The 22,189-nt window shown below is 47.6% G+C and overlaps 1 protein-coding gene across 1 annotated transcript in view; it reads right to left on the bottom strand.

Annotated features, from left to right (window-relative positions):
* Window positions 1-19,627, bottom strand: part of LRRC2 (leucine rich repeat containing 2) — a 38,890-nt gene extending 19,263 nt beyond the window's left edge. The window contains exons 1-3 of the mRNA XM_039477675.2: window positions 19,486-19,627; window positions 10,014-10,157; window positions 2,698-2,905 (exon numbers count right to left, since the gene is read on the bottom strand). Of these exons, the coding sequence (XP_039333609.1) occupies window positions 2,698-2,905; window positions 10,014-10,138 (333 nt within the window). The 5' untranslated portion in view covers window positions 10,139-10,157; window positions 19,486-19,627. The remainder of the gene's footprint in view (window positions 1-2,697; window positions 2,906-10,013; window positions 10,158-19,485) is intronic.
* Between the last annotated feature and the right edge of the window lie 2,562 nt (window positions 19,628-22,189).

The raw sequence follows: 22,189 nt of genomic DNA, 5'->3' as shown, positions 1-22,189 counted from the left end.
AAAAGACAAAAAAAAAAAAAAGATTGATCCCACGGTATCTAAGAAAAGCCGTTATCCTGCAAAATAGAAACAGAACAAAATTGTAAAAGCCAAAATTAAGAGATACCTGTAAAAGTGGAAAAATAAAGCCACATTACAGAATTCATCCATTTGAAAAAACAAAGAGCAAACAGCTCTGGGAAATTAAAAACGTGGTAGTAAAAATGAAAAATTCTATTGAAGGCTTGGAAAACAAAATTGAGGATCTCCCCTAAAAGAGCAGGGTCCAGGGTCTGAGAGCTTCTGGCTCAAAACAGGAATGACCACCCCCCAGCCCCCAGCCCAACCTGGCCACACGACCACAGAGTACGACGCCTCAGTCAGCCCTAAGGGCCCTAGCAGATCTCTCTCTACCTGGTCCCCAAGGCCCCAGAAGCTCCAGACAACTCCTTCCCTCCTGACCTCTTGCAGGGGCCAGGCACGCTGCCTGGTGTGACTGCAAAGGCCACAACTCCCTCAGTGCCACAAACTCTCTGGGGGAGGAAAACGGTAACTGAAATTCACACTAATGAACACGTGGGGCCCAGAGTCTTCCTGGACTCTCCCAACTCAATCACAACAGAGTACAGCGTAGGGGATGGAGTATGGAGACAAAGAGATTGCAGGTCGTGAGGACGCCATCCATCTGGTTCACAACGGGGGTCTCCCCAGAGCCTGCTGAATCCTAACCATCTTCCCATTCCCCTTACCATACCGAGCATGGCAAATACTCTTTACAGCTAATAAAAGACAGCCTCGAGTCATGCCAAATATTTAGTCTCTTCACAGAGTCCTTTCAGTCACAAAATGGCAGGGTAATAGGCTCAAGCTCAGGAGTTCGAGACCAGCCTGTGCAACCTGGCAAAACCCCACCTCTAGAAAAAAATTCAAAGTCCCAGCGAGGTGGCTCTTGCTCCTAATCCCAGCACTTTGGGAGCCTAAGGCAGGCGGATCACCTGAGGTCAGGAGTTGGAGACCAGCCTGGCCAACATGGTGAAACCCCGTTTCTACTAAAAATACAAAAATTTAGCCAGGCGTGGTGGCATGCACCTGTAGTCCCAGCTACTCAGGAGGCTGAGGCAGGAGAATCGCTTGAACCTGGGACAGGGAGGCTGCAGTGAGACCAGATTTGGCCACTGCACTCCAGCCTGGGAGACAGAGTGAGACTCCATCTCAAAAATACAAAATACAGGCCGGGCGCGGTGGCTCAAGCCTGTAATCCCAGCACTTTGGGAGGCCGAGGCAGGTGGATCACGAGGTCAAGAGATCGAGACCATCCTGGTCAACATGGTGAAACCCCGTCTCTACTAAAAATACAAAAATTAGCTGGGCATGGTGGCGCACGCCTGTAGTCCCAGCTTCTAGGGAGGCTGAGGCAGGAGAATTGCTTGAACCCAGGAGGCGGAGGTTGCGGTGAGCCGAGATCATGCCATTGCACTCCAGCCTGGGTAACAAGAGCGAAACCCCGTGTCAAAAAAAAAAAAAAAAAAAAAATACAAAATACAAGCCGGGTGCGGTGGCTCAAGCCTTTAATCCCAGCACTTTGAGAGGCCGAGGCGGATGGATCACGAGGTCAAGAGATTGAGACCATCCTGGTCAACATGGTGAAACCCCGTCTCTACTAAAAATACAAAACATTAGCTGAGCATGGTGGCGCGTGCCTGTAATCCCAGCCACTCAGGAGGCTGAGGCAGGAGAATTGCCTGAACCCAGGAGGCGGAGGTTGTGGTGAGCTGAGATCGTGCCATTGCACTCCAGCCTGGGTAACAAGAGCGAAACTCCGTCTCAAAAAAAAAAAATACAAAATACAAAATACAAAATAAATAAATACAAAAATTAGCTGGGCATGGTAGCTTGTGCTCGTAGTCCCAGCTACTTGGGAAACTGAGATCTTGCCACTGCACTTCAGCCTGAGCAACAGAGCAAGACTCCATCTCAGAAAAAAAAAAAAAAAAAAAAAAAAAGACACGAAATGGCAGGGTAGAAAGAGATGGCAGGAAGGTCCCAGGGAACCCTGTCCCAATGAAATGGGCAGCAGCGCAAGACCCTGAGCCAGGGAAGCTCCCCAGACCCAGACACACCCTACAAGCCAGGTGCTGCTTCAACCAGAAGATGGCGCAGACAACCCCTAGAGTCACCCTGCCGAGCAAAGCAGCAGGTGGGGGAGCAGGAGCCGGGACCTGAGGAAAGAAAGGGGACTGTCTTTGCCCTGGCCTCAGAATCTCAGGACGGGAAAACCAGTAAAGGATCTGCAGAAATTCCTTTGCCGCCCTGCAGCACTTCAGCGACTTGTAAGTCGCTGCCCTCTCCGAGAGTGTTAGATGAATGAAAAGTGCTGTCATTTAAATTAATGTGTTTAAAGGCAAATAATTCTGTTAAGTGTCTAGGGCAGGGGACAGGAGAAGAATGCATCCTGAAGAGTGCTGTCCAGGAGAGGGCATGGGAGTCCCAGCAGCTCAGCCACAGAGGCACCAAGCAGGTCCCGTCGCTGCTTCCAGGACTGCACTGCGTTTCACTGAGGAAGGGACACGAGAACGGGGTCAGAGCAAGTAGTTGGCTGCTTCTTACCCACTGGGAGGTTCTCTAAAGGCAAGAGCATTCACTCATTCGTCCTTGGGCTCAAGTGAGCAGCAGTCATCAGCCACAGCACTGCGTTGGGCGAGAATTGCCTCAACTCACCGTCCAGTGCTCCCCAGAAAGTTCAAACACAAACGCACTGCTCCGTTTGCCTCTGTCCTTGGGACGTGAACTCTGCCCTGTGAGAGCGTTCCTTTCTATCTTGTCCAGCAGCCGCACACTGGTGTCTAGGAAGCCATTCTTGCAGTACACCGCCTGGGGGATGCCCTTCCTCCTGCATTCGGCCACAAAGTTCCACTCTTCCTTTATCCTAAAACCAGCAGCAGAGGTCACAGTTACTCTCCTGGCGAGTGGCCGTCACCTGCCTAGGGAAGTGAGTCAGCCACCTGGGCATGGGCAGTCTCCTTGGCATCCCCAGGCCTTCGTAAGCACTCCCTTCCTCTCTCCTCCCTGCTATGGGGGTGTAGGGAAAACCCTAAACCATTTTGTGAAGGATTAGTAACTTTAACTTAGAAAGTGGAGAAGATGGGTTAGATGGAATTTCTGGCTATGTGTGTAATTATAATTTCCTTTGAAATTATATATTGTGCCAACCTAAGTTTTTTAAAAATGCAGGACCACAGGGATTCACTGATCTTTTAGGGGCATTTGAATAGAAATACAGAGGAGCCCCAGTGTATAAAACACCTGACTTTGGAATGTCAACCGTCAGCCACCTTGGGGAATTTCACTCCTGTAGATGGACCTAAGGTCCACTCAGACAGTGGAGCTGGCTGAGGACTCAGCATCCCCACCAAACCTCACCACCCATATGTCACTAATTCTCTGACCGCTCCTTTTTTTTTTTTTTTTTTTTTTTTTAGACGGAGTTTCGCTCTCGTTACCCAGGCTGGAGTGCAATGGCGCGATCTCGGCTCACCGCAACCTCCGCCTCCTGGGTTCAGGCAATTCTCCTGCCTCAGCCTCCTGAGGAGCTGGGATTACAGGCACGTGCCACCATGCCCAGCTAATTTTTTGTATTTTTAGTAGAGACGGGGTTTCACCATGTTGACCAGGATGGTCTCGATCTCTTGACTTCGTGATCCACCCTCCTCGGCCTCCCAAAGTGCTGGGATTACAGGCTTGAGCCACCGCGCCCGGCCCTGACCTCTCCTTTTATAGCTTTCCCCTCCATAGCTTATCCCCCAGCTTGATGCTAAGCTCCGCGATGACAGCCGGCGTGTCTCACAGACCTTCAGATGCCCACAGAGCTGTCAGAACAGGGCTCTGCACCTGGCGGGCCTTTCTTCATTCAGGAATTTGTTTTCTGTTTGAGGCCTTTAACATATTCCACGTGATGCAAAAACAAGATTTTTTGTGGTTTTCCTTCAAAACTATCCAACACAAATGTTGTCTGACTCAAAACAAGGTAGCCTACCTTTGATGGGGCTTAGATGCATTCCACACTCAGAAAAGCATTCCAGACCCTACCCAGCCCAATTGGGAACCAGGTGGCAGTCAGGATCCAGGTCTTTTGGGGGCTACTTTAAAAACAAGTTGCAGGTGCAGAACTGGTCTCCACACAGCCCCAGGCAGTATATACACTAAATAAGTGTAAGGTAAGCCCCGTGGTCAAAGAAGAATCCCAGTGTGGACACTCTCCACTGTTATCTGAAGGAAGGGTGATTTGGAGTCTCAGTCCGGCTGCAGGGTGGCACTGCGGGGCACAGGGAAGCCTGCCAGTGGAGTGGTTAGGAGGGGTCTGAAGGTTTACTGCACTGGAACAAGAGCATCTTCCAGGGCTGGGCATGCAGGAAGTCCTGGTCTCGACCACCAGGCACTGTCAAGTGCAAGGAGAAATGTAAGACTTTGAAAGAAGCAAAACACAGCAGGATAGCCTTTTCCTGAAATGCTGGAACATCTAGGGGATTCTCCAGTTCTGTAGGAATTCACCTTTGACTTTGACTAAGCTATTTTATGACTCTGTAGAAATCATAGTTAACTTGTAGAAAACTGATAGCCTTTATAGCCATACAAATAATTTTTATGCATAAACACCCATAAATTCTGCCCAGTGGAGGGACAACCCCCTCCCATCCCAGAAACACCAATTTGCTCCATTTTCTTTTTCTTTTCTTTACTTTTCTTTTTTTTTTTTTTTTTGAGACAGAGTTTTGCTCTGTCACCCAGGCTGGAGTGCAATGGCACAGTCTCAGTTCACTGTAACCTCAAGCGATTCTCTTGCCTTAACCTCCCGAGTAGCTGGGATTACAGCTGCCTGCCACCACACCTGGCTAATTTTTGTATTTTTAGTAGAGGTGAGGTTTCTCACTGTTGACTAGGCTAGTCTTCAATTCCTGACCTCAGGTGATCCACCCGCCTTGGCCTCCCAAAATGTTGGGATTACAGGCATCAGCCACTGCACCCAGCAACTCCATTTTCAAATGTATCCAATGCTCCTGGTCTCTCAATGTCTGCCCTTTGGATTCTCCTTTGAGCTGGTTGTAACATTTTACAGTTTCCCTCCTGTAAATAATGAGAAAAATAAAGTGTCTAATGAGTGTTCCTTTTGTATCTGCTACAGAATCATGATTTTTGCCTTTTTTGAAAATTCTCCTTTAATACAAGTTAGAGTCAGAGGATCAGCAGGAGCACTGAGAGGCAAGGAGAGACAGCCCAACCTCCTTCCCTGGGCCCTTCTTATCTCGGGATTTTCAGGGCTCAGTGAGTTGTGTTCACCTTTTATCTATGTAATTCCATTTGCTTTCAATCCTATCTGATTTTGGCTTCACCCACTGGGCACTCAGCATTAGTTCTTGGCTTCATATGGTCACAGGTTCAAACACAGGAGTTAAATGGAATTAAGACTTTTGTTGGCCGGGCGCGGTGGCTCAAGCCTGTAATCCCAGAACTTTGGGAGGCCGAGGCGGGTGGATCACGAAGTCAAGAGATCGAGACCATCCTGGTCAACATGGTGAAACCCCGTCTCTACTAAAAATACAAAAAATTAGCTGGGCATGGTGGCGCGTGCCTGTAACTCCAGCTACTCAAGGAGGCTGAGGCAGGAGAATTGCCTGAGCCCAGGAGGCGGAGGTTGCGGTGAGCCAAGATCGCGCCATTGCACTCCAGCCTGGGTGACAAGAGTGAAACTCTGTCTCAAAAAAAAAAAAAAAGGTTAACAATACGTGTGTGTGTGTGTGTGTGTGTGTGCGTGCACGCATGTGTCAGTACATAAAGGGATATGAATTTAAAAGCAGAAGAAAGTGCGCTCCTCTGGAAGGTGTTGTAGGGGCTTGGGATTGTTGCTTTTCCTTTAAATTAGCTTTTCTGTGGGGTTTAGTTTAATAACCATATGATAAAAATGAATTTTAAATATCTACCTGTAGATTTTGGTCTTACTATAGCAGTCAGGACAAGGGGCAGATTCTAGGTCAAAGACATGCTGCTGGAATTTCTGTTAGAAGCGATCCATCCAAAAACGTTAAACCAACAGCACAACCACTGCAAGTTCTTGTATTCACTGGGCGCTTTTCAAATTAATGTCTCTAACTTTTTTTTTTTTTTTTTTTTGAGACGGAGTTTCGCTCTTGTTACCCAGGCTGGAGTGCAATGGCGCGATCTCGGCTCACCGCAACCTCCGCCTCCTGGGTTCAGGCAATTCTCCTGCCTCAGCCTCCTGAGTAGCTGGGATTACAGGCATGTGCCACCATGCCCGGCTAATTTTTTGTATTTTTAGTAGAGACGGGGTTTCACCATGTTGACCGGGATGGTCTCGATCTCTCGACCTCGTGATCCACCCACCTTGGCCTCCCAAAGTGCTGGGATTACAGGCGTGAGCCATCGCGCCCGGCCAACTTTTCTTTCCTCATTTTTTAAACAGAACCTGAGGGTAGATCCTAGCAATGTAATGAGATGATACCTGCTAAGCCCCATGTAATATATCGTTCCTATACCACAAATTATAAATTGTTATAAATATTTCACATATTTTGGTACAGCCAATATAAAATGGAGAAAAAATAAAACCAGATATACCCCATTTAAAATAATTATATACCAAATCTATTTTGTATTTCTTTCTTATATATTTTATGTCTTATTCACTTTGAAACCTAATGATAGGAAAGTGAAGAGGGAAATATAAACTATTTTTTTAATTCCATTCTCTTCCTTGAGAGTAATTAAAATAAATAAAATTCATTGTCTTTCCACTCTATTACCCATATAATTGAATGTGAAATCTTCCTCTCAACTCAGTTTTAGTAGAATGCCAAATATGCAATAAACATACCAAATACACCATTAGAGTTCTACTAATTAAATAAATACATGTGCAAATAAAATATCTTTTCCTTAGGAAAGGAACACACAATCCCAGCCCAGATGGTGAACAGCCTCAATGGGGAAGAAATTCTTCACTTAGAGCCTAACAATAGCTCTTTTTTCTTCCTCTAAATCAGCGGTCCTTTACCTCTTTGGCACCAGGGACTAGTTTCATGGAAGAAAATTTTTCCCTGGATGAGGGGTCGGGGGGATGGCTTCAGGATGAAACCGTCACATCAGATCATCAGGCATTAGATTCTTATAAAAGCGAGCAACCTAGATCCCTCGTTTGCACCATTCCCAATAGGGTTCATCCTCCTGTGGGAATCTAATGTCGCCACCTCCTGAAAGGAGGTGGAGCTCAGGTGGTACTGCTCACTCACCTGCACACACCTCCTGCTGTGCTGCCCAGTTCCTAACAGGCCAGCCCAGGGGTTTGGGAATTGGAGAGAGTGATAATTCATATTTTATCTCTACTTATAACTTTAAAGTGTTGGCCGGGTGCGGTGGCTCATGCCTGTAATCCCAGCACTTTGGGAGGCCGAGGCGGGTGGATCACGAGGTCAAGAGATCGAGACCATCCCGGTCAACATGGTGAAACCCCATCTCTACTAAAAATACAAAAATTAGCTGGGCATGGTGGCATGCGCCTGTAATCCCAGCTACTTGGGAGGCTGAGGCAGGAGAATTGCTTGAACCCAGGAGGTGGAGGTTGCAGTGAGCCAAGATCGCGCCATTGCACTCCAGTCGGGTGCCTGGCGACAGAGCAAGACTCTGTCTCAAAAAAAAAAAAAAAAAACTGTAAAGCGTTGGTATATACTTCACATAACAACTACAGAATTACAGGATGAGATACCCTAAAGTGAGGTAACAGAATGAGCTAGAAAGTTTTATTTGTTTCAGTAAATTTAAATGAACCAGACAGTTGCCTTTTAGAATCAGGCAGGCATTAATTTTTCAACATGTTAATTTCTCCTTTGCACAGTAAACAGATCCTGAGAAACTAAAAGTTAACCTTCAAATAGTATCAATGATCACAGTATGAATCATATTATGAAAGCTCAAAAACACCTGTAAAGAAGGCAAATTTACCACCCCCATTTCTGAGGAGCCTAAGAAGCTAAGTTTTTTTTTTTTTTTTTTTTTTTTTTTTTTTTTTTGAGACGGAGTTTCACTCTTGTTACCCAGGCTGGAGTGCAATGGCGCGATCTTGGCTCACCGCAACCTCCGCCTCCTGGGTTCAGGCAATTCTCCTGCCTCAGCCTCCTGAGTAGCTGCGATTACAGGCACGCGCCACCATGCCCAGCTAATTTTTTGTATTTTTAGTAGAGACGGGGTTTCACCATGTTGACCAGGATGGTCTCGATCTCTTGACCTCGTGATCCACCCGCCTTGGCCTCCCAAAGTGCTGGGATTACAGGCTTGAGCCACCGCGCCCGGCCAGTTTTTTTCTTAAACACACACATTCCTCCTTTTCTGCTAAGCCAGCTTGGTGGCTGTTTTCTTTATCTTGGGCTAGAAAAGCTGAACAAATCTCCAAGAAGTGTTCTGTCTTAGGTGAAGATGAGACATTGCACAAGCTCAGTGACACTGAGCCTAAGTCAAGGTCAATTCTATGCAGATGAGATGTGTGAAGCTGTTTAACACCACAACGAAAGACAGAGTTGAAGGTGCAGCTCCCACTCCAAAGCAGATTGGAGAACAGTTTGCAGATCCCAGGCGTCTGTAGATGGCTCCCGTTCCAGGAAGCTCAGGAGGTTGCATCAGCTACAGGTGCTTCCCCAACTCCCCTCCCCACTGTCAAGGGAAGCTTGTCCTGCTCTAGAGTAACCCCTGCTAGGTGTGCAGAGGAAATCGAAGCCGGGCTCAGAGTGACTTTGGACTCATATGGCCCAGTGATTTTGTGTGATTTGTGTGAGTGGAGGTCTTTTGGATGCATTGCCATGTGAGTTGTCTTGTTTAAGGGCTCTAATTATTGTTGTTTGTTTGTTTTGTAATGACAGTGTCTCACTATGTTGCCCAGGCTGTTCTTAAACTCCTCAAGCCATCCTTTGCTTCATATTGGACAATCTCAGATTAGTGGCAAGAGTAAAGATGTTCCAACTACCTATGATTACAGCATTACATAGAGGAAAGGGCTTGGCCACATGCTCTGCTTACCATCTTTGTGAATTTGAGCAACTCACCTAAGTCTCAGCTTCCTCATCTGCAAATTAGGGATGGTAGTAACCACATGAAGCCACTATGATGAACACAGTAGCAGCTTAATTATCAAGCATGATAAGAATAGGTATTTGTTTAATCAAAAAAAGCTAATGAAGGTGGAGAACCAAGAATGTAGACACATTCACACTTTACACATGTTGTTTTTAACTTAAAGTGTACAAATATACCGCCATTGGCCAACTTGATGTAGGCTTGGGACTCCCTTTGAGAATGGGTATGCCAATCACAATCCCGTTGTGTCTATCTTATTTAAACAGCACCCATAATGCATCACCCATGTGTTCCAGGTCTGGTTTCTCCACAGGAAATAAAAATTGCAGACATATGCAAAGCCACCTGCAACCTTCCTACCTTGTAGATTTTCCAAAGCGTTCAATATCATACACATAACTCTTGTTTACTCATATTTCATGAGCTTATATAATGGGCAAATGACACCATTTTACCCAAGTAAAAATGACACCAACACAATGACTCTTATCTAGAATTCAGCTCAATGGGGGAGGGCTGAAGTGCACAACAGAGTAGCCCCAAGCTGCCCCAGAAAGCAGTCAGATCCAGAGTGCCAGACAGCCTAGTGAGTTAGCTCAGTGAACACTAGCTAGGCAGCCTGCTACAGCATTTACTGTAGAGGAATTTATTGTGTCATCTCTGATTCCTGGTGCCTAGCATGGTGCCTGGGTGGTAGGTAGGTCTTTATAACCATGAGTGTGGCTATCACAGGTACTGCATGTTTGTACCGAGCAACAGTGTAAGGCTCTCAAGTTTAATGAGGGAAATGTTACCAACAGTGAGAAATCCCAGAAGAAAAGCAACCTTCTCCACAATGCAACTGTCGCCTGCCGAAATCCCTACTCATGAAACAAGCTGCAAGACGAGAAAACACGTACTTCTCCAAGGCGCTCTTCTCAAGCCTTTCCGCCTCCTTCTTCTGCCAAGCCTTGTGCTTCCTGACACGAGTTTCCCACAAGGCTCTGATGACAGAAATGTCGAAGACAACCACTTTATGCCCCATTCTGGGAACGTGAAATTACCTATTAAAAAATACAGATATGTCAGCTTGATAAAAGAAAACAGTTTTGACACAAACTTTAAGACGAAACATGAATGAATCACCTGGCTGAAGGAAAGATGATCTGTCTTACTACTTCAAGGATGACAAGTTTCCTAGCTCTTCCCTATGCCATCTCCATTATGTTTGTGAGCCAATCCAATGAGTATTTTATTTTGTCTATTTTATTTCTAAAATTGCCAATTCGTTCTTCATACCTTCTGTTTCTTTGTTGATATTTTTCCATCTTTCCATTTATACCCCAGGGCTGAGGGAGCATATCCAAAGCAAACTTGGAGGCACAGAGGCTCTGTTTTCTGGCTCAAGAGAGCTGTAGAAAGGTAACTGCATGGCCAAGGATGCAAAGTCGCAAAGGGACTGTTCTGAGCCCAGGCATGGGGCAGGTTCTGATGGATAGTCTCACATGCTCACTGTTGATCCTCGGTCCACGCCAAAAAAAAAAAAAAAAAGGCCGGGCGCAGTGGCTCAAACCTGTAATCCCAGCACTTTGGGAGGCCGAGGCGGGTGGATCACGAGGTCGAGAGATCGAGACCATCCTGGTCAACATGGTGAAACCCCGTCTCTACTAAAAATACAAAAAAAAAAACTAGCTGGGCATGGTGGCGCGTGCCTGTAATCCCAGCTACTTAGGAGGCTGAGGCAGGAGAATTGCCTGAGCCCAGGAGGCGGAGGTTGCAGTGAGCCGAGACCACGCCACTGCACTCCAGCCTGGGTAACAAGAGCGAAACTCCGTCTCAAAAAAAAAAAAAAAAAAAAAAAAATATTCTGTCTCAAAAAAAAGCATGACGGTTTTGGTTTGCTCCTCTCTTTTGGTCTACAGCTTCTCTAATCAGAAGAGGAAGGTTCTCGGCATGATCTCACTTCACGTGAGATCGTAAAAAGTTGAACTCATAGAAGTAGAGTGTAGAAAGAGATTGGGGCTGGGGAAGAAGGGAATGGGGAGTTACTTACTGGTCGAAGGGTACTAAGTTTCAGATAGGTAGGAGGAATGTTTTGGAATCTATTGCATAGCAGGGCGGCTATAGTCAATAATAATGTATTGCATATTTCAAAATCACTAAAAGGGTAAATTTCATAAAGATGATAGGTAAAAGAAGTGTATTTAATTTTTCTTTTACCAGTTTTCTTGGTCTTTTATCTTCAGCTAAGGAGTATCTAACCAGCAAAGATTTTAATTAAGGTTTTGGCCTTTTTTTTTTTTTCTTTTTGAGACGGAGTCTCACTCTGTCACCCAGGCTAGAGTGCAATGGTGCAATCTCGGCTCACTGCAACCTCCGCCTCCCAGGATGAAGGGATTCTCCAGCCTCAGCCTCCCGAGTAGCTGGGATTAGAGATGCCTGCCACTATGCCCAACTAATTTTTGATTTTTAGTAGAGACAGGGTTTCACCATGTTGGTCAGGCTGGTCTCAAACTCCTGACATCAGGTGATCCACCCGCCTCAGCCTCCCAAAGTGCTGATTTTACAGGCGTGAGCCACCATCGCACCAGGCCAAGGCTTTGGCTTTCAACATAAAAGTCTCATAAAGGAATGCTAGGCATCAGCCTGAAAACAAAAGATCAAAGTCCACAGCCAGTAATGAAGAAACAAAAAGAGAATCCATCAGCCTAGTTTTTTGGAGGAAATTTCTTCACAGAACCCAAGCCTACATACGCATAAATCAAAAAGCTAAAGTAAAGTTAACTGCATTTGAGCAGTGTGGGCAGCCCAGCCAGCCAGAGTAACTGAAGCTGGAAGAATTACTTCCAACCCATAGGGCTCCCGTTCTCTAGATCAACCAGACGTATCACAGATGCTGCTGTCGAGGCCCGTTCATTTCCTTAGGCCAGTTGGCCCTTAGGAAGTAGCCAGAGCTGTACGTTAACTGCCCTTGCATTTTAAAAATAATTGCTTATTAATTATTATGCATTAACTTAGAGAAAGGTAATTCTAGTTCCCATCTTAGAGGAGTGGTCTCTTGATGCCTTTGTGTTCTAAATATTTGATTGTGTCAACAATAAATGGCTTCATCATCTTTGATAAATTCCTAGAATTATGAAATTTAATTACCAAAGGCCCTGACGCATTTTTAAGTAGTTTAAGTCATTACTACTCTCAGTATTTTGGTGGGAAAGAGTATATCCTATGTGCGATCTCACCACGTTCACCGTTTTCCCTGTGCTTTAACAAGCAGAAAAAGAGGCTGAGCACAGTGTCTCACGTCTATAATCCCAGCACTTTGGGAGGCCAAGGTGGGTGGATCACAAGGTCAGGAGTTCAAGACCAGCCTGGCCAGCATAGTGAAACCCCACCTCTACTAAAAATATAAAAAATTAGCCAGGCATGGTGGCAGGTGCCTGTAATCCCAGCCACCAGGGTGGCTGAGGTAAAAGAATCACTTGAACCCAGGAGGCGGAGATTGCAGTGAGCTGAGATCACACCACTGCACTCCAGCCTGGCAACAGTGCGAGACTCCACCTCAAAAAAAAAAAAAAAAAAGTTTCTCTTATACAATTAAGAGGGCTTTGAATGTGCAAGATTTAAATCGGCATCTTGCCCATAAGTTGAAGTTTTGATCGCAAACATGTAATGAAAACTGGAGACTCTGAGAACAGTAGGTGATGACCACGTTTGCTAGAGATTTACATGTGATGTCCAAAGGTGCTGGGAAGCTATGAAATACAAGGCCGTATCAGGTCAAGCCCAGCCCCTGGCATCCCACATAAGACAGGGCTGAGTTCAGGCCTCTCTAGACAACTGGACAAATTTGACCTTAACCTAGAAAGTAGTAGCTCAAGGGTGGATGCTGAGACCGGGAAAGTAGTTTCAAATGAGAGTCCATGTGTCAGTCCAGGGAAAGTAGGTGACTCTCTATCCAGGGGAGAAGCCACATTGGGGAGCCCACAGGACACAGTTGTCAGAGACAGACACAGGTGCCAGTCCCTCAGCAGCTCGGGAGAGATCTCCTAGTAAAGTTACAAAGCTAATCTCTACTTTGTAGAATAAATTCTCGTCAACACAACCTTTCAGGCAAAGATATAGAATGTAACGTCCTAAACATTAACTTTCTCTATGACTAGGCCGGGCACGATGGCTCAAGCCTGTAATCCCAGCACTTTGGGAGGCCGAGGCGGGTGGATCACAAGGTCGAGAGATCGAGACCAACCTGGTCAACATGGTGAAACCCCGTCTCTACTAAAAATACAAAAAATTAGCTGGGCATGGTGGCGCGTGCCTGTGATCCCAGCTACTCAGGAGGCTGAGGCAGGAGAATTGCCTGAACCCAGGAGGCGGAGGTTGCGGTGAGCCGAGATCGCGCCATTGCACTCCAGCCTGGGTAACAAGAGCGAAACTCCGTCTCAAAAAAAAAAAACAAAACAAAACTTTCTCTATGACTATAGAAATGTCATCATAGCCGGGCGTGGCGGCTCACGCCTGTAATCCCAGCACTTTGGGAGGATGACGTAGGCAAATCACCTGAGGTCAGGAGTTCAAGACCAGCCTGACCAGTATGGAGAAACCCCATCTCTACTAAAAATACAAAAAATTAGCTGGGCATGGTGGCTCATGCCTGTAATCCCAGCTACTCAGGAGGCTGAGTCAGGAGAATCACTTGAACTCGGGAGACAGAGGCTGTGGTGAGCCGAGAGTGTACCATGGCACTCCAGCCTGGGCAACAAGAACAAAACTCTGTCTCAAAAAAAAGAAGAAAAAGAAATGTCGTCATAATATACTACACCAACACAGAAAAGGGAAAATTAACCTCTACAGGGTCCAGACCCTCAATACAAACAAAGCAATATCCTCTTACAGGAAACTTTACAACCAAGCAGATTCTACAAAGCATCCTAAGTGCAAAGCTTCAGCCTGGGCCCTCACTGAATTTGACAGCAGAGTGTCATGGTTCCAAAACAGCATCTGATTCCAGTTCCCTGCTATGGGTCTGGTTTTGCGTGGTTATAGCAGAATTATAAGAACAAGCCTCCCTCGATTTGGGCTATACTGTCCACTGTCGCAGAGCATCTTCCAGAGAAAACACCTGCAGTGATGAGATGGAAGGAGGACAGCGGCATCTCTCATGGCAAAGGAAAGAACAGTGAGGCCACAGAATATCATCAGGCACCTTCTCTCCAGTCCAAGGACTCCCAGGTGCAAACAGGTTCCAGCTCCTGAGTGAAGATGTTAACCATCAGCAGGTTCTCAACGGTTGGACTGAGGAAAATGACGCCTGGAAAATCTTTTTGCTCTAGTGCAGGGCTCAGAAAACTTGATGGTAAATAATTGAGGTTTCGTAGGTGAATAAGCAACATCGAAGATGATGTAGGTGTTTACGTAACAAAAGAGAACCCTCTGGCAAGCCTCTCCTTGCTTGCCTCCAGAGAACCATCCGGAGTAGTGAGCATACTTCATATCCAGATGCTGCTTGCTGAAGACATTCTCAGAACAAGAGGGACTAGCCCAAGAGGGGAAGCCCTGCAGGTATGATGAAGGGGTCGGGGGGCACTGGGCACGGTAGCTCATACCTGTCATCACAGCACTTTGGGAGGCTGAGGCAGGTAGATGGCTTGAGCTCAAGAGTTTGAGATCAGCCTGGGCAGCATGGCAAAACCCTGTCTCTACCAAAAATACAAAAAAAAAAAAAAAAAATCCAAAAAAAATTAGCTGGGCAGTGGCGCACATCTGTGGTCCCAGCTATTCACTACTTAGGAGGCTGACGTGAGAGATCACTTGGACCTGAGAGGCAGAGGTTGCAGTGAGCTGAGATTGCACCAACACACTCCAGCCTGGGTCTCAACAAAAACAGAGGGGAGAGGTTGGCAGGGAAGGGAGTAAGCCTGCCAAAGCCAGCTTCTCTCTCTGCCCCATTATCACCCAGACAGATGCCTGGGTGTCCTTCTCTTCCCCAGTCATCACAAGTGGGACAGCTGGTTGGAGGCAAGGTGACCTACTAAGTCACCAGCTCCTGAACTGAGATTGCATTGCTTGGTGCCTGGCAGTTGCTAACAACAGAGTCTCCCGTGTGTAGATGGCAACCAGGGTGGGCCCTGGGCTGCAGCAAGGTACAGCTGGCCAGGTGGATAGGCGCAGAGAGCAGCGGGGGAATAGAGACAAGAAAATCCTCCAGCTTGGTCCCCAGATGCTCCAGCAGCGCCCATATTCCATAAGCAAATAGGTGCCAGGCCTGCAGGTTAGAGTTCACTAATCCTAGCTTTAGTGGACAAGAAAAGGTAAAATAATTTGCTTTGGATGTGATGGTTCTAAGCTATACCCACAAATTCTTTCACATTCTTCCCTTTGAAAAGGAAGGGAACTTAATTCCTCTCCCCGTGGGCATGGGCTAGACTTAGTGACTCACTTCTCATGACTAGAATGTGGTGAAAGTAATGGTGTGTGGCTTCTGAGATTAGGTCTTGACTTTCTCTCAGATCGCTCACTCTGGGAAGTCACCTATCATGTTATGATGATGCTCAAGCAGCCTTGTGGAAAAGCTTCACAAGGAGAGGAACTGAGGCCTCCCTTAATTCTTCACCTCAGGAATGACTCCATCATAATCTAGAAGATCTGGAAGTCATTATTCTTCTTTGAGACGAAGCCTTGCTCTGTCGCCCATGCTGGAGTGCAATGGCACAATCTTGGCTCACTACGAACTTCATCTCCTGGGTTCAAGCAATTCTCCTTCCTCAGCCTCCTGAGTAGCTGGGATTACAGGCACAAGCCAATATACCTGGCTAATTTTTATATTTTTAGTACAAATGGGGTTTCACTACATTGGCCAGGCTACTCTTGACCTCCCGACCTCGGGTGAACTGCCTGCCTCAGCATCCTAAAGTGCTGGGATTACAGGTGTGAGCCACTATGCCTGGCCAGAAGTCACTTCTTTTGTTTTGTTTCCTCATTCTGCCCACCCATCATGCAGATGGCATGCACACACACACACACACACACACACACACACACACACTGTCCACCCATCATGCAGATGGCATGCACACGCACGCACACACACGTGCGCGCACGCACACACACACACACACACACATTCATCTGCACACCCAGTTATCACCTAGGTTTAGAGGGCATGCATTTCTCACCACCCACGAGTGTCACACCTTGCCTCAGTTGTGCAAAAGCCTCCTAACTGTTTCCCTGGCTTCCCACTCACCCCCACCCAATCCTTCTTCTACTCAATAGTGAGAGTCACTTTCCAATGAGAATTAGATCATGCCACCACCTGGCACCAATCCCCCTGAGACCTGCCTTTGAAATGAGAATGGGATCCCAGCTTTCCACAGTCAGTGATCCCCTGGCACAGTCTGCCCTTGGCCAGCCCATTCCGCCTCACCCCTCCTCTCCCCTCCCACCCCTCCTCTCCCCTCCTCAATGCTTGTCCACCCCATCCTCTTCCCCCTCAGAGCTCAGCACACACTGCTCCCTCAGCCCAAAACATTCCTCCCCCATTCACGTGGCTTCCTCCCCACATCCCTGGAACCCACCTTAAATGTTTCCTCCTGTCTGGCCTTCCCTGCCTCCTCATTTAAGTAAACCCTCCTGTTATTTTATTTCTCAGTCTACTGTTTATTGACATCACAACACTTAATACAAGTTAAAGTATTTGATTAATCATGTTTTATCTGTCCATGGACCAAGCCATAGAGGAGCCATAGTTCACTGACAAGAGCAGCACCTGGGAGTCCCCATCCTTGGGTTCACGGCCTGGCCCCCACGAGTTCAGCTGAGCAGGTCATACCGTAGCATACAACGGGAAGTAGAGGGGCCTCTCCATCACCTTGTCCAAGCCCCAGCAGACAGAGGTGTGCCATGGCCATCAAATGAGGGGGCTTTGAGTAGTCCAAGGGCTACAGGTGCCAGTCCCCTGCTTCTGAACCTCAACAGAGAAACCACGTGAACTGAGCCAGTGTACCTGGTGTGTACTTCTGTTTTTCAATGCCTAGGAACCCTAGGTAACTAACATTTATGGGCACTCATTAAATGCAGAAAGACAGAAACCTTGTCCATGCCTCCAGGTTCCCAATCTAGAGGGAGAGCATCAAAGGATGTATTTCAGTGCAGCGTGTTCCTTAGACAACAGGGGCTGAACCAACCCCTGTGGGAGGCAAAAGAGAAAGGGTAGAGGGGAGGGGTTGGGAGAGTCCCATGGGGACCTTGAAGAAGGGGAAGGGTTCACAGTGGAGGTTTCACTGAATAACTTTCCACACCCCTCCCCCGCAGCCCAGTTATATCAGAACCACTTTACAGAGCCATCCGCTTTACAGAGCCAGAGGGCATGACTGGAAAAACATGTCCCCTGGCACCAGGGCACTAGTCTCCACTCAGAAGTCATATGCCAGGGGGAGGGGAGTTCCTGGTCACCTAGTCCTCTCCCTTCTCGTCAGGCGACACTGGGCTGCTGGGTAGGAGGTGCGGAGTAGGTGCAGGGTTAACCCTTCAGAGCATCCTAAGAAGGATCTGGGGAAGTCTGAAGGAGACTTACCTCATCATGCAGGCGCCAAGACATTCTTGGCACTCCTTCTGTGAGGCTGGGAGGGGGACAGGAGCAAGGGATAGAACAGGAGAGGAGGACGGAGCTGATGCTAGAGGTCACCTGAACCAGCCATGCAGAGAGAGGCTCTCTCCTCCCCACCTGCCCCTCAGAACCCAGGGACCCCTCCACCCCAGGCTGCCTGGCTCCAGGCCCTCCGCAGCAGCCTTCCAGAGTGTCATCAATGTGAGGAAAACCTCTATCATCAGCCTTGCTGGGTCCAAGAGAACGACTGTAACCCATGGGAATTTCTGGGGACACCAAGATACAAAAGGCATTAATATGACAACCAAGGAGCTGTGGTGACCCACAAATTCCATTCTGTCCTCACATAAGCCCACTGCCCAGACACCAGGTTGGAATGATACAGTGAGTTTTTTGATAGAAATGGGTGTAAATAGGAGCTAAATAGTCAAGTAAGGTCAGTATAGTCAGCCAAATCCTGAATTAAATGACATCTATGCCACATGATCAGTTTCCCTGGGGATATCTGACTAATTTTATTGTTATTTGTTAAGCTAGAAAATCCAGCCAGGGGAGGCAGAGGGTCCAGACAGGATTAGGAGGGCAGTTCCTGGGCCAAACTGCTAAGGCTGGAGCCCTGCCTACCCACTCCCTGGCCGCATGTCCCTGAGAACACGGCCTAACCTCTCTGAGCCTGGTGTTCTTGTGTGGACGTGACGGAGCGAACAGCACTGAGCTTACAGGTTGGTGAGAACATTACGTAGGAGGATCGGTGTGTCAAGTGCTTAAGACAGTACCCGGCACCTAGTAAGGTCAAAAAAAGGTTCAATCAGGCCGGGCGCAGTGGTTCACGCCTGTAATCCCAGCACTTTGGGAGGCCAAGGCAGGCAAATCACGAGGTCAGGAGTTCGAGACCAGCCTGGCCAACATGGTGAAACCCCATCTCTACTAAAAATACAAAAAATTAGATGGGTGTAGTGGCCGGCACCTGTAATCCCAGCTATTCGGGAGGCTGAGGCAGCAGAATCGCTTGAACCCGGGAGGCGGAGGTTGCAGTGAGCAGTGCCACTGCACTCCAGCCCGGGCCAGAGTGAGACTCTGTTTCAAAAAAAAAAAAAAAATTCAATTATTTAAAGAAAAAAGAAAGAAAACTAAGAATCACTGTCATCAGTGAAATGTAAGACAAAAACAAGACGTATGTGCGCATCCGAGGGTTTTTCTCCACCTGGCGTGATTAGCAGAGGTTCTTTGGGTGGAGAAGAACCTCTTCACAGAAGAGCTAGCGACAGGACGGAGCCGCTAACAAGCCAAACGAGTCCTCCTCCTTTGGGTCTCCAGTCACTTTCCGCCCTTGCCTCCTGCCTGTCCCCACCCCAAGCCAGGGGGCGTGAAAGGCTGAGAGAAAAGACTTCCCGGCAGGGCCACGTGTCAATCATCCCTTTCAGGGCACAAACAAAGTTGATTTATCTCCCCTGGACAGCGCTTTGGAGCAGATAAGTTTGGGCTTACCGTCGGGCGCCTGGGCGGTACGCGCAGGGGACCCGCTAACCCGGAGCAGGATTCACTCGCGGGGACCCCCGCCCGCCCCACGCTCTCACCCTTCTCGCCAGCCCACCGTATTCCTGGACCTCAGATACCGGCCGCATGATGCCGAAGCCCCAGCCGCGGGCGCTCAGTCACCAAGGCACGGAGGAAGGCGTAAACAGCTGCGCGCCCGGGGCACCGGCCGCCCGCGTCCTCCCACGAGGAGCGCACGCCCCCCGCCACGGCTCCCGCCCCGCGGGCCACCTCGGACGCCCCGCGCTTACCTGCCCCGAGGGGCGGGCGCTGACTGTCCCGGCCTGCCCGCCGCGGCAGTTGACACCGCAGAGGCTGTTTACACCCGCTGAGCAGCACGGCCGAGCCGGAAGAACCCTTCCGTGCCTGTGCGCTAACAGGCTATATTTGTAGGCGGATAATATGATCTGGAGGACATGTGCTAACCGACTATCTATTCTATGTGACTCAGCCCCGCCTGAGACAAAACAGACTTCGTCGGGGAGGGCTTGGCACCCAGCGCACCCTGGCCCCGGGACGATCTGCAGCCTCCCACCCAGGGCCAGACCTTTCCACATTAGAGATCCCGGAGTGTGTGGGGTGGAACGGGGGCAGGGAAGGGAGCGGGTTCCGTGTGCTCAGCGCGCTGCGCTCGAAACCAAGCCAGACGCAGGCTTCGAAAGCCTTGCGACCAAGGGAATGTAAAAGTGTTTCCAGTGCTGGAAGCAGCAGACACCGAAGGTCTCAATTTCATTGTTATATTTTATCTTTTTAATACCTATCCTAAAATGTATGTGAGATTAGGTTCTCTTTGGAGAGTTTACTAATTGGGCAAACGCATTTACTGACAGCTGACATCCTGAAAATAGGACAAGTTAAGAATCAGTAGTCAAGCCCCTTGCCGCTCCCAGGGGTCCGTGTGGCCACTTCCTGACCCTTAATGGCAATGGCTCCTGACAGTCCTTAGCCTAAAACTGAAAAATGCCTTAGCCTAAAACTTCTAAAATTCGTTTCCGGCCGGGCGCGGTGGCTCAAGCCTGTAACCCAGCACTTTGGGAGGCCGAGACGGGTGGATCACAAGGTCAAGAGATCGAGACCATCCTGGTCAACATGGTGAAACCCCGTCTCTACTAAAAATACAAAAAATTAGCTGGGCATGGTGGCGCGTGCCTGTAATCCCAGCTACTCAGGAGGCTGAGGCAGGAGAATTGCCTGAACCCAGGAGGCGGAGGTTGCGGTGAGCCGAGATCGCGCCATTGCACTCCAGTCTGGGTAACGAGAGCGAAACTCAGTCTCAAAAAAAAAAAAAAAAAAAAAAATTCGTTTCCTTAAAAAGCATTATTTTCTATATTTGTTGGCGTTTATGATTGATGGCATTTGTTGTTGATATTTATAATTAAATTAGTTTAAATTATGTACTATGTGGTTAATGAGGCTCAAGAAATCTTTGCCACTATAGTAAATCATACCTCTAAAGTGTTGGTGGTGCTTTTTTTTTTTTTATTACTTACAACTTTAAAATTATTTTTCTATTTTGTAAAGTCAGCTGTTTCGTTTTGTTTTGTTTTTTCCTGGTATTCTGAACCAAAGAATACAAATTGAAAAGGCAGTTCAGATCCTGTCTACAAAATACAAAACTCAGGCACAGTGGCTCCTGCCTATAATCCCAACATTTTCAATTTATGAGAGGCCTAAATATTCAAAATCTTATCATACTACTATTTAAACGAAAAAAAAAAAAAAAAGGTTTTCCATGAATGCATTCAAAATGCCTTTATAATGTTAATTTTGGAGCAGAGGTCATTGTGTAGGCCTGGCCTCTCAGACTATCACATGCACCCAAATAGGAGTGAGAAATTGAACAAATAAAAATATAGAATGCCAGTTAGATGTGAATTTCAGGTAAACAACAAATTGTTTTTTAGTACGTCTTAAATATTACAAGAAACATGCTTATACTAAAAAGTTATTTGTTGTTTATCAGAAATCCAAATCTAACTGAATGTCCTGTATTTCATCTGGCAACCCTATACTAAAACCACCTGGAATCTTACTAAAATGCAGAGTATGATCCAGGCCAGAGACAGGCTGCAAGTCTGTTATCTCTTACAAGCTCCAAGTGGTGCCAAAGCCGCTGCTCCCTGACCACAGAGCGAGTGATAAGGGTCTGGAATTAGCACAGTCTGGTGTAGTGCTGCCCAGGACTGGCTTCTCACTGGCACAGCCTGAGCAGGGGCCCTCTCCCACTAGGAGGTCCTGACTCAGTAAGCCTGGGGCAGGGTCCAGGAGTCAGTATTTTCAACATGCTCCATAGTTACTTCTGATTCACAGTCAGGGATGTGAACCAGGAAGTTTTTTAAAACAGAAGATGTACTGATGCTCATGTAAGGAATTGTCAATATCCTATTAAACTTGTTATATACAGATTGCTGTGTCTCCTGGTTGTGTTCAGAATAACCTTCCAGTTTCTGAGATCCCAGGGGACAGCAGGAAGGACGTTGCCCTGTACTCTTCACTTCCCAGGGCCCCCTTGCCCCTGGGAATGGCCCAATTCATATGCAGCCTTATTATCACCAACCCCAAGAGCTCAACACGTTCTTAGGCAGCTCTGCTCTATCTGGGCTGAGAGCCTCTCCTGAAATGCAGTCTGCAGACCATAGCTTCAGCTTCTCCATGGATATTTCCCCAACTTCCACAGGGGTTCCACATACACACTCGCCCAGAAAACAGTTGGGGAGGCCGGGCGCGGTGGCTCAAGCCTGTAATCCCAGCACTTTGGGAGGCCGAGGCGGGTGGATCACGAGGTCAAGGGATCGAGACCATCCTAGTCAACATGGTGAAACCCCGTCTTTACTAAAAATACAAAAAATTAGCTGGGCATGGTGGCGCGTGCCTGTAATCCCAGCTACTCGGGTGGCTGAGGCAGGAGAATTGCCTGAACCCAGGAGGCGGAGGTTGCGGTAAGCCAAGATCACC

This window comes from Saimiri boliviensis, chromosome 8, assembly GCF_048565385.1.
Source record: "Saimiri boliviensis isolate mSaiBol1 chromosome 8, mSaiBol1.pri, whole genome shotgun sequence".
Taxonomy (NCBI): Eukaryota; Metazoa; Chordata; class Mammalia; order Primates; family Cebidae; genus Saimiri; species Saimiri boliviensis.
This window is presented reverse-complemented; position numbering and strand designations above follow the sequence as displayed.